The sequence below is a fragment of the Bufo bufo genome, chromosome 11, assembly GCF_905171765.1.
Source record: "Bufo bufo chromosome 11, aBufBuf1.1, whole genome shotgun sequence".
NCBI lineage: Eukaryota > Metazoa > Chordata > Amphibia > Anura > Bufonidae > Bufo > Bufo bufo.
Window position 1 is genome coordinate 789,841 of NC_053399.1, and position 12,994 is coordinate 802,834.

The 12,994-nt window shown below is 47.8% G+C and overlaps 3 protein-coding genes across 6 annotated transcripts in view; 1 reads left to right on the plus strand and 2 right to left on the minus strand.

Moving 5' to 3' along the window:
- LOC120982091 (V-type proton ATPase catalytic subunit A-like) overlaps nucleotides 1-2,546 on the minus strand; it is a 34,815-nt gene extending 32,269 nt beyond the window's left edge. Inside the window, exon 1 of the mRNA XM_040412033.1 lies at nucleotides 2,503-2,546. The gene's annotated coding sequence lies outside the window, so the exon portion shown is untranslated. The remainder of the gene's footprint in view (nucleotides 1-2,502) is intronic.
- The window catches only part of LOC120982092 (C-X-C chemokine receptor type 6-like), a 318,496-nt gene that overhangs the window by 94,943 nt on the left and 210,559 nt on the right, over nucleotides 1-12,994 (plus strand). The window lies entirely within an intron of this gene.
- Nucleotides 3,244-12,994, minus strand: part of ASPDH (aspartate dehydrogenase domain containing) — a 128,998-nt gene continuing 119,247 nt past the window's right edge. The window contains exons 6-7 of one of the 3 annotated variants that reach the window (XM_040412039.1): nucleotides 10,140-10,297; nucleotides 3,244-4,027 (exon numbers count right to left, since the gene is read on the minus strand). In XM_040412039.1, coding sequence (XP_040267973.1) covers nucleotides 3,990-4,027; nucleotides 10,140-10,297 — 196 coding nt within the window. In that variant the 3' untranslated portion in view covers nucleotides 3,244-3,989. The remainder of the gene's footprint in view (nucleotides 4,028-10,139; nucleotides 10,298-12,994) is intronic. The other 2 variants (XM_040412038.1, XM_040412041.1) reach the window with 2 other exon arrangements.

Sequence of the window (12,994 nt, forward strand, 5' to 3'; positions counted from 1 at the left end):
CAAGAGAAGTGGTACTGTGCAGTGTATATACTGGGGAAGTGTTACTGTGCAGTGTATATACAGGAGAAGTGATACTGTGCAGTGCATGTACAGGAGAAGTGGTACTGTGCAGTGCATGTACAGGAGAAGTGATACTGTGCAGTGTATACACAGGAGAAGTGGTACTGTGCAGTGCATATACAGGAGAGGTAGTACTGTGCAGTGCATGTACAGGAGAAGTGGTACTGTGCCGTCTATATACAGGAGAAGTGGTACTGTGCAGTGTATATACAGGAGAGGTGGTACTGTGCAGTGTATATACTGGGGAAGTGTTACTATGCAGTCTATACACAGGAGAAGTGGTACTGTGCAGTGCATATACAGTAGAGGTAGTACTGTGCAGTGCATGTACAGGAGAAGTGGTACTGTGCAGTCTATATACAGGAGAAGTGGTACTGTGCAGTGAATATACAGGAGAAGTGGTACAGTGCAGTGCATATACAGGAGAAGTGTTACTGTGCAGTGTATATACAGGAGAAGTGGTACTGTGCAGTGCATATACAGGAGAAGTGGTACTGTGCAGTGTATATACAGGAGAAGTGGTACTGTGCAGTGCATATACAGGAGAAGTGGTACTGTGCAGTGTATATACTGGGGAAGTGTTACTATGCAGTCTATACACAGGAGAAGTGGTACTGTGCAGTGCATATACAGTAGAGGTAGTACTGTGCAGTGCATGTACAGGAGAAGTGGTACTGTGCCGTCTATATACAGGAGAAGTGGTACTGTGCAGTGTATATACAGGAGAAGTGGTACAGTGCAGTGCATATACAGGAGAAGTGTTACTGTGCAGTGTATATACAGGAGAAGTGGTACTGTGCAGTGCATATACAGGAGAAGTGGTACTGTGCAGTGTATATACTGTGGAAGTGTTACTATGCAGTCTATACACAGGAGAAGTGGTACTGTGCAGTGCATATACAGTAGAGGTAGTACTGTGCAGTGCATGTACAGGAGAAGTGGTACTGTGCAGTCTATACACAGGAGAAGTGGTACTGTGCAGTGCATATACAGGAGAAGTGGTACTGTGCAGTGTATATACAGGAGAAGTGGTACTGTGCAGTGTATATACAGGAGAAGTGTTAATATGCAGTCTATACACAGGAGAAGTGGTACTGTGCAGTCTATATACAAAAGACGTGGTACTGTGCAGTGCATATACAGGAGAAGTGGTACTGTGCAGTCTATATACAGGAGAAGTGGTACTGTGCAGTGTATATACAGGGGAAGTAGTACTGTGCAGTGTATATACAGGAGAAGTGTTACTGTGCACTCTATATACAAGAGAAGTGGTACTGTGCAGTGCATGTACAGGAGAAGTGGTACTGTGCAGTGCATATACAGGAGAAGTGTTACTATGCAGTCTATACACAGGAGAAGTGATACTGTGCAGTGTATATACAGAAGAAGTGGTACTGTGCAGTGTATATACAGGAGAAGTGATACTGTGCAGTGTATATACAGTACAGGAGAAGTGTTACTATGCAGTGTATATACAGGAGAAGTGATACTGTGCAGTGTATATACAGAAGAAGTGGTACTGTGCAGTGTATATACAGGAGAAGTGATACTGTGCAGTGTATATACAGAACAAGTGTTACTGTGCAGTCTATATACAGGAGAATTGTTACTGTGCAGTGTATATACAGGGGAAGTGTTACTATGCAGTGTATATACAGGAGAAGTGTTAGTATGCAGTGTATATACAGGAGAAGTGTTACTGTGCAGTGCATATACAGGAGAAGTGTTACTGTGCAGTGTATATACAGGAGAAGTGATACTGTGCAGTGTACATACAGGAGAAGTGTTACTGTGCAGTGCATATACAGGATAAATAATACTCTGCAGTGCATATACAGGATAAATAATACTCTGCAGTGCATATACAGGATAAATAATACTCTGCAGTGCATATACAGGATAAATAATACTCTGCAGTGTATATATAGGATAAATAATACTCTGCAGTGTATATACAGAGGTGGCACTGTGCAGTGTATATACAGGATAAATAATACTCTGCAGTGTATATACAGGATAAACAATACTCTGCAGTGTATATACAGGAGAAGTGTTACTGTGCAGTGTATATACAGGAGAAGTGATACTGTGCAGTGTACATACAGGAGAAGTGGTACTGTGCAGTGCATATACAGGATAAATAATACTCTGCAGTGTATATACAGAGGTGGCACTGTGCAGTTTATATACAGGATAAATAATACTCTGCAGTGTATATACAGGATAAATAATACTCTGCAGTGTATATACAGGATAAACAATACTCTGCAGTGTATATACAGGATAAATAATACTCTGCAGTGCATATACAGGATAAATAATACTCTGCAGTGCATATACAGGATAAACAATACTCTGCAGTGTATATACTGGTGAAGTGGCACTGTGCCGTATGCACCCTAACGGGGCAGGTGCTGAGAATGCTCTCCAGCATAGACTTACCTTGGTGTTCCTTCGGCGTCACGGTGTATGGTCTCGCCTCATGTTGGCTGTACTTATATTTTGGGTGGAGGTGGGGGCAGAGAAGACACGGACTGGTCCTATCTGGCATGTGCTGGACCCTGCTGAAGGTGAGCACATCATGGCGTTGACTGTAAACAGATGTGTTTGTGTTCATGGCGTCTCTGAGGCTCCATATTATAGCACGTGTGTAGTGGTGACTGAAGGTAAGTGCCCCCGCCCACACACAGCAGATATTTACTGTCCCCAGCGTCTCCCATCAGAAGGACCAAGGCTTTGCCGTGACATTTCTAGCAGGACCTACCAGCGAGGGTGGGACCCCCTACTACACCCCGAAGACAGAGACTTTGGGGGAGATATATCAAACTGGTGTAAAGTAGAACTGGCTGAGTTGTCCATAGCAACCAATCAATCAGATTCCAACTTTCATTTTTCACACCCGTTGTCTTTAAATTCACAAAATGGGTCTGGAGCGTTTTGTCTTTTCATCACATAGTATGTTGGCTTTGCTCAGTCTTGGCAGTGGAAACACTCAAGGAATGGCCAATGGGACCTGTTCACACAGTGGCGTCTCTTTAGAACTCACAAGGTATGAACATGAGACCGAAGTGATCAAACCCAGGATTGGGCAGGTGCACAGACTATCTTGTGTTCTTCAGCTCCATGTTCTCCAATGTTGAATACTGTTATGTGTCTCCAAGGACAAGACGGACACGTTCTGAGGCAATGTGTGACATTTAATGAAGATAATAGAATCTGGCCTAACAGTGTAAACTAGCAAAGATCCCTCCGAGAGACAGCAGTGGAGGTGTAGACATGTACTGGTTCTGAGGCTGGTTCGTTTCCTGTGCTAGGCCCAGTCTTTATCTCGTTAGAGACACAATCTGAGCTCTAGTGACTGAGATATGACCATGGGTTCAGAGTGAAGCTTTGTACTTCACGGTGGAGCTCACAAGCAGCTCTCCCAACTTGTTCTGCTCCAGCCCTTGCTTCCAGTACTCTGAGGTGTGAGATCCTTCCATAAACTTTGAAACTACTGATTAGCCTGAATCTTCAGGTCTTCACATCATAACCTGAACGAATTATAGTACGAGGTTCATAGTACAGCATGAGCAAAGGCTGCACAAAGTATGAGGGACATCATTCACTGACATCTTGATGGTCTTCTTCATGGCGCACATCTTAGGACCTGTACGCTTGCTATCACTGCGAAAAAAGGATAGAATCCAGCTTCCCATAAAAACGATGACTTTATTCTTGTAGCGGTAAAAACATACAAGGACACTATGGTCTACGCGTTTCGGACATTAATATCTTTAGTCCTTATTCATAACAGGCAACGGGTGAAAGAAACCCACTTCCTTTGCTATCACTGCAATCAGTGTCAAATTGTGCAGGATACATGGCCTAAGAAGGTCCTGATCTTCTTCTTCAGGTGTTGGAAACTGCAAACCATGTGGACGATTTCACTAGCATAAAAAGACTTGTCCTCCATGACCTTTACAAACTGCAAGATAAAGGAAAGCAAGAGACCTGACCATAAGAATACTTCCTATGTTAAAAAGATTACCGGCCCCCATTCTCACGCTCTACTGTGTGTGACTAGAACATTAGGATACTAACTATATTAAAGAGATGGTGTCATCCCTCATTCCAATTCTCTACTGTATGTGACTAGACCATGCGGATACTTCCTATATTAGGGATGGTCTCATCATTCTCACGCTCTACTGTGTGTGACTTGACCATGTGGATACTACCTAACATCTAAAAGATGGCCTCATTATCTCTCATTCCAATGCTCTACTGTATGTGACTAGACCATGCGGACACTTCCTATATTAGGGATGGTCTCATCATTCTCACGCTCTACTGTGTGTGACTTGACCATGTGGATACTACCTAACATCTAAAAGATGGCCTCATTATCTCTCATTCCAATGCTCTACTGTATGTGACTAGACCATGCGGACACTTCCTATATTAGGGATGGTCTCATCATTCTCATGCTCTACTGTATGTGACTTGACCATGTGGATACTACCTAACATCTAAAAGATGATCTCATTATCTCTCATTCCAATGCTCTACTGTATGTGACTAGACCATGCGGACACTTCCTATATTAGGGATGGTCTCATCATTCTCATGCTCTACTGTATGTGACTTGACCATGTGGATACTACCTAACATCTAAAAGATGATCTCATTATCTCTCATTCCAATGCTCTACTGTATGTGACTAGACCATGCGGACACTTCCTATATTAGGGATGGTCTCATCATTCTCATGCTCTACTGTGTGTGACTTGACTATGTGGATACTACCTAACATCTAAAAGATGATCTCATTATCTCTCATTCCAATGCTCTACTGTATGTGACTAGACCATGCGGATACTTCCTATATTAGGGATGGTCTCATCATTCTCATGCTCTACTGTGTGTGACTTGACCATGTGGATACTACCTAACATCTAAAAGATGACCTCATTATCTCTCATTCCAATGCTCTACTGTATGTGACTAGACCATGCGGATACTTCCTATATTAGGGATGGTCTCATCATCCCTCATTCTCACGCTCTACTGTGTGTGACTCGACCATGTGGATACTACCTAAAATCTAAAAGATGGCCTCATTATCTCTCATTCCAATGCTCTACTGTATGTGACTAGACCATGTGGATACTACCTAACATCTAAAAGATGACCTCATTATCTCTCATTCCAATGCTCTACTGTATGTGACTAGACCATGCGGATACTTCCTATATTAGGGATGGTCTCATCATCCCTCATTCTCACGCTCTACTGTGTGTGACTTGACCATATGGATACTACCTAACATCTAAAAGATGGCCTCATTATCTCTCATTCCAATGCTCTACTGTATGTGACTAGACCATGCGGATACTTCCTATATTAGGGATGGTCTCATCATTCTCATGCTCTACTGTGTGTGACTTTACCATGTGGATACTACCTAACATCTAAAAGATGACCTCATTATCTCTCATTCCAATGATCTACTGTATGTGACTAGACCATGTGGATACTTACTATATTAGGGATGGTCTCATCATCCCTCATTCTCACGTTCTACTGTGTGTGACTCGACCATGTGGATACTACCTAACATCTAAAAGATGACCTCATTATCTCTCATTCCAATGCTCTACTGTATGTGACTAGACCATCGGGTACTTTCTAACATCTAGTAGATAGCCTCAGAAATGCCTCATTCTCACGTGCTACTGTGTGTGACTTGACCATATGGATACTACCTAACCTCTAGTAGATGGTCTCATCATCCCTGATTCCAATGCACTACTGTATGTGACGAGACCATGCGGACACTTCTTATATTAGGGATGGTCTCATCATTCTCATGCTCTACTGTGCGTGACTTGACCATGTGGATACTACCTAACCTCTAGTAGATGGCCTCATCATCCCTCATTCCCATATCCTATGTTTCCTGTCCTGTTTTCTGTGTAAACACATAGCTACTGTTATTCCAGCCATGCAAGATGTAGACATTGGTGGGGACAACAACTCGAGGCCTTCAGAGCTCCACCTCAAAGTTTAGCCTTTTCAAAGTTTGAAAACCGCACTGATCACCATGTGTTCAGCTTCATCTGCATTGTGGCTGCACCTTGGCCACAGTGTGCCCACAACCTGGGAGGCCAGCCTTATACCATATCTCCACTTTCAGATAACTTGGCTACCATGTGTACATGAGGAATAGTAGTATATCTTGTGACTGTATGACTTATATCTGGGGGGGTTCTCCCTTAGCTGGTGGGACATTAACTCTTATCATCTCTCCCTATAGATTACACATAGAAACAGGAGATTCTGATCCCTCTTCAGCCTTCTTGTTGCTTTCTCTAGTCTGTGCTGTCCCGTTCATCAGTCACATGACCTAGGGCAGCTCGACCTCATAGAAATGAATTGAGCTGAGTGCTATACCGAGCATGGCCACTATACAATGTACGGCGCTGTGCTCGGTGATCAGGGAGAAGACCATGGGGCTCACAGGAGTCTTCTCAAACAGCTGATCGAGGGGTCCCGGGTGTAGGACCCCCACCCATCAGATACTGATGACCGATCCTGAGGACAGTCCTATACAATAGAATGGAGATGAGTGCAATACCGAGCACGGCCACTATACAATGTACGGCGCTGTTCTCTGTGATCAGGAAGAAGACCATGGGGCTCACAGGAGTCTTCTCAAACAGCTGATCGAGGGGTCCCGGGTGTAGGACCCCCACCCATCAGATACTGATGACCGATCCTGAGGGCAGTCCTATAGAAGAGAATGGAGCTGAGTGCTATACCGAGCACGGCCACTATACCATGTACGGCGCTGTGCTCGGTGATCAGGGAGAAGACCATGGGGCTCACAGGAGTCTTCTCAAACAGCTGATCGGAGGGTCCCGGGTGTAGGACCCCACCCATCAGATACTGATGACCGATCCTGAGGACAGTCCCATAGAAGAGAATGGAGCTGAGTGCTATACCGAGCACGGCCACTATACAATGTACGGCGCTGTGCTGGGTGACCACTGAGAAGACCGCGGGGCTCACAGGAGTCTTCTCAAACAGCTGATCGGAGGGATCCCGGGTGTAGGACCCCACCCATCAGATACTGATGACCGATCCTGAGGACAGTCCCATAGAAGAGAATGGAGCTGAGTGCTATACCGAGCACGGCCACTATACAATGTACGGCGCTGTGCTCTGTGACCACGGGGCTCACAGGAGTCTTCTCAAACAGCTGATCGGGGGGTCCTGGGTGTAGGACCCCCACCCATCAGATACTGATGACCGATCCTGAGGACAGTCCTATACAATAGAATGGAGATGAGTGCAATACCGAGCACGGCCACTATACAATGTACGGCGCTGTTCTCTGTGATCAGGAAGAAGACCATGGGGCTCACAGGAGTCTTCTCAAACAGCTGATCGAGGGGTCCCGGGTGTAGGACCCCCACCCATCAGATACTGATGACCGATCCTGAGGGCAGTCCTATAGAAGAGAATGGAGCTGAGTGCTATACCGAGCACGGCCACTATACCATGTACGGCGCTGTGCTCGGTGATCAGGGAGAAGACCATGGGGCTCACAGGAGTCTTCTCAAACAGCTGATCGGAGGGTCCCGGGTGTAGGACCCCACCCATCAGATACTGATGACCGATCCTGAGGACAGTCCCATAGAAGAGAATGGAGCTGAGTGCTATACCGAGCACGGCCACTATACAATGTACGGCGCTGTGCTGGGTGACCACTGAGAAGACCGCGGGGCTCACAGGAGTCTTCTCAAACAGCTGATCGGAGGGATCCCGGGTGTAGGACCCCACCCATCAGATACTGATGACCGATCCTGAGGACAGTCCCATAGAAGAGAATGGAGCTGAGTGCTATACCGAGCACGGCCACTATACAATGTACGGCGCTGTGCTCGGTGACCACTGAGAAGACCGCGGGGCTCACAGGAGTCTTCTCAAACAGCTGATCGGAGGGTCCTGGGTGTAGGACCCCCACCCATCAGATACTGATGACCGATCCTGAGGACAGTCCCATAGAAGAGAATGGAGCTGAGTGCTATACCGAGCACGGCCACTATACAATGTACGGCGCTGTGCTCGGTGATCAGGGAGAAGACTGCGGGGCTCACAGGAGTCTTCTCAAACAGCTGATCGGAGGGGTCCCGGGTGTAGGACCTCCACCCATAAGATACTGATGACCGATCCTGAGAACAGTCCTATAGAAGAGAATGGAGATGAGTGCGATACCGAGCATGGCCACTATACAATGTACGGCGCAGTGATCAGGGAGAAGACTATGGGGCTCACAGGAGTCTTCTCAAACAGCTGATCAGAGGGGTCCTGGGTGTAGGACCCCACCCATCAGATACTGATGACCGATCCTGAGGGCAGTCCTATAGAAGTGACTGGAGCTGAGCGCTATACCGAGCACGGCCACTATACAATGTACGGCGCTGTGCTCGGTGATCAGGGAAAAGACCACGGGGCTCACAGGAGTCTTCTCAAACAGCTGATCGGAGGGGTCCCGGGTGTAGGACCCCACCCATCAGATACTGATGACCGATCCTGAGGACAGTCCCATAGAAGAGAATGGAGCTGAGTGCTATACCGAGCACGGCCACTATACAATGTACGGCGCTGTGCTCGGTGATCAGGGAAAAGACCACGGGGCTCACAGGAGTCTTCTCATACAGCTGATCGGAGGGTCCCGGGTGTAGGACCCCACCCATCAGATACTGATGACCGATCCTGAGGACAGTCCCATAGAAGAGAATGGAGCTGAGTGCTATACCGAGCACGGCCACTATACAATGTACGGCGCTGTGCTCGGTGATCAGGGAGAAGACTGCGGGGCTCACAGGAGTCTTCTCAAACAGCTGATCGGAGGGGTCCCGGGTGTAGGACCCCCACCCATCAGATACTGATGACCGATCCTGAGGACAGTCCCATAGAGAAGAATAGAGCTGAGTGCTATACCGAGCACGGCCACTATACAATGTACGGCGCAGTGATCAGGGAGAAGACCGCGGGGCTCACAGGAGTCTTCTCAAACAGCTGATCGGAGGGTCCTGGGTGTAGGACCCCCACCCATCAGATACTGATGACCGATCCTGAGGACAGTCCCATAGAGAAGAATAGAGCTGAGTGCTATACCGAGCACGGCCACTATACAATGTACGGCGCTGTTCTCTGTGATCAGGGAGAAGACCGCGGGGCTCACAGGAGTCTTCTCAAACAGCTGATCGGAGGGGTCCCTGGTGTAGGACCCCCACCCATCAGATACTGATGACCGATCCTGAGGACAGTCCCATAGAGAAGAATAGAGCTGAGTGCTATACCGAGCACGGCCACTATACAATGTACGGCGCTGTTCTCTGTGATCAGGGAGAAGACCGCGGGGCTCACAGGAGTCTTCTCAAACAGCTGATCGGAGGGGTCCCTGGTGTAGGACCCCCGCTCATTTACATGTGCCGCCAGAGCTATCAGTTTGTGAGTGGTGCAGTTCGGTCCACTGTATGGGGACCAGTCATGGCTACTGGTATCGCTCCTCCTTCTTCTGCTGCTCAATGACCGTAAGCTCTGCAAGTGCCCAGGTTGGTATGCATTCACCCCTGATGTGTCTGGCATCCTACAGACGATGGCGCTATATAACTACTAAAATAAACCCCACCAGCTCTAAAAAGCTCAGAAATAGCCTCGCAGTAAAAAGCCCAGTGAGTTTACAAGCGACACGCCCCCGTTACCACTATTGACTGGTACTAATACAGCATTATATTACCGCCAACTGGGCCACAGCCCTCACCACCTGCTATAGCAGGGATGTAAGGTTGGGCCTGGAAGAGCATTTTCATATGAGAGAATGTGTCCTACTCTGTGATGGAGAGAGCCCTGCGAGGCGGGTCATCTGTCTGTGGAAATGGATCCTTAGTGTCCTCCTAGATGAAGGGAAGTTGATGGACATCAAGTCCTTTTCTCGGTTTGGAAAGTGCCCCTATCCAGGTTTTTCAAAATGCACATACAGACAACTCATTTGGGCTAGGAAGATGAGTACAAGAAGCTCTCACCCAGTATGCTGCTCCAGAATGACCCAAAGGTGGCAGTTCCTGTCACCGCTCCTGGTGCCGCTGGGTTACGGCGTCTTGTTGTAACACTGAACACTTGACCAGTTGTCCCATTTGTTTCTCCAGTCACCTCAATGTCCACCAGATGCCAGTCAGGGATACTAGGGAGAAGAAACACGTGCTGCACTATGGTGTACTCCTTAAATCTTCCATAACCAGCATAGGGTATAGTATATATATTCATCATCCTGTGTGTACTCAGGTTAGATCAGTAGTCTGGTCTACAATGTCACCTGTACTTCCTCCTCTGTAGGTATGTAGTCCGAAGCACTGCACCCCCAGCACACAACTCTGCCTGCTTCTGACACAGCAGCAGATAATGGACTCTACGTGGAGGGACCATGCTCACCTGAGCGAAGGGTAAGTCTGTGCCAGTATCGGCAGCGATGAGGAGGCAGCGCTCTAGTTACTCCATAGTGACGGCTGAGTCTGTACTAGTGGATATAGAGAGGAGGAGGCAGCGCTCTAATGACTTCATAGTGACGGCTGAGTCTGTACTAGTGGATATAGAGAGGAGGAGGCAGCTCTCTAATGACTCCATAGTGACGGCTGAGTCTGTACTAGTGGATGTAGTGAGGAGGAGGCAGCGCTCTAATGACTCCATAGTGACGGCTGAGTCTGTACTAGTGGATATAGAGAGGAGAAGGCAGCGCTCTAATGACTCCATAGTGATAGCTGAGTCTGTACTAGTGGATATAGAGAGGAGGAGGCAGCGCTCTAATGACTCCATAGTGACGGCTGAGTCTGTACTAGTGGATATAGAGAGGAGGAGGCAGCGCTCTAATGACTCCATAGTGACGGCTGAGTCTGTACTAGTGGATATAGAGAGGAGGAGGCAGCGCTCTAATGACTCCATAGTGACGGCTGAGTCTGTACTAGTGGATATAGAGAGGAGGAGGCAGCGCTCTAGTTACTCCATAGTGACGGCTGAGTCTGTACTAGTGGATATAGAGAGGAGGAGGCAGCGCTCTAATGACTCCATAGTGACGGCTGAGTCTGTACTAGTGGATATAGAGAGGAGGAGGCAGCGCTCTAATGACTCCATAGTGACGGCTGAGTCTGTACTAGTGGATGTAGTGAGGAGGAGGCAGCGCTCTAATGACTCCATAGTGATGGCTCAGTCTGTACTAGTGGATATAGTGAGGAGGAGGCAGCGCTCTAATGACTCCATAGTGATGGCTGAGTCTGTACTAGTGGATATAGTGAGGAGGCAGCACTCTAATGACTTCATAGTGACGGCTGAGTCTGTACTAGTGGATGTAGTGAGGAGGAGGCAGCGCTCTAATGACTCCATAGTGACGGCTGAGTCTGTACTAGTGGATGTAGAGAGGAGGAGGCAGCGCTCTAATGACTCCATAGTGACGGCTGAGTCTGTACTAGTGGATATAGAGAGGAGGAGGCAGCGCTCTAATGACTCCATAGTGACGGCTGAGTCTGTACTAGTGGATATAGAGAGGAGGAGGCAGCGCTCTAATGACTCCATAGTGACGGCTGAGTCTGTACTAGTGGATATAGAGAGGAGGAGGCAGCGCTCTAATGACTCCATAGTGACGGCTGAGTCTGTACTAGTGGATGTAGTGAGGAGGAGGCAGCGCTCTAATGACTCCATAGTGATGGCTGAGTCTGTACTAGTGGATATAGTGAGGAGGAGGCAGCACTCTAATGACTTCATAGTGACGGCTGAGTCTGTACTAGTGGATGTAGTGAGGAGGAGGCAGCGCTCTAATGACTCCATAGTGACGGCTGAGTCTGTACTAGTGGATATAGAGAGGAGGAGGCAGCACTCTAATGACTCCATAGTGACGGCTGAGTCTGTACTAGTGGATGTAGTGAGGAGGAGGCAGCGCTCTAATGACTCCATAGTGATGGCTCAGTCTGTACTAGTGGATATAGTGAGGAGGAGGCAGCGCTCTAATGACTCCATAGTGATGGCTGAGTCTGTACTAGTGGATATAGTGAGGAGGAGGCAGCACTCTAATGACTTCATAGTGACGGCTGAGTCTGTACTAGTGGATGTAGTGAGGAGGAGGCAGCGCTCTAATGACTCCATAGTGACGGCTGAGTCTGTACTAGTGGATATAGAGAGGAGGAGGCAGCACTCTAATGACTCCATAGTGACGGCTGAGTCTGTACTAGTGGATGTAGTGAGGAGGAGGCAGCGCTCTAATGACTCCATAGTGATGGCTGAGTCTGTACTAGTGGATATAGTGAGGAGGAGGCAGCACTCTAATGACTTCATAGTGACGGCTGAGTCTGTACTAGTGGATGTAGTGAGGAGGAGGCAGCGCTCTAATGACTCCATAGTGACGGCTGAGTCTGTACTAGTGGATATAGAGAGGAGGAGGCAGCACTCTAATGACTCCATAGTGACGGCTGAGTCTGTACTAGTGGATATAGAGAGGAGGAGGCAGCACTCTAATGACTCCATAGTGACGGCTGAGTCTGTACTAGTGGATATAGAGAGGAGGAGGCAGCACTCTAATGACTCCATAGTGATGGCTGAGTCTGTACTAGTGGATATAGAGAGGAGAAGGCAGCACTCTAATGACTCCATAGTGACGGCTGAGTCTGTACTAGTGGATGTAGTGAGGAGGAGGCAGCGCTCTAATGACTCCATAGTGATGGCTGAGTCTGTACTAGTGGATATAGAGAGGAGGAGGCAGCGCTCTAATAACTCCATAGTGACGGCTGAGTCTGTACTAGTGGATGTAGTGAGGAGGAGGCAGCGCTCTAATGACTCCATAGTGACGGCTGAGTCTGTACTAGTGGATATAGAGAGGAGGAGGCAGCACTCTAAT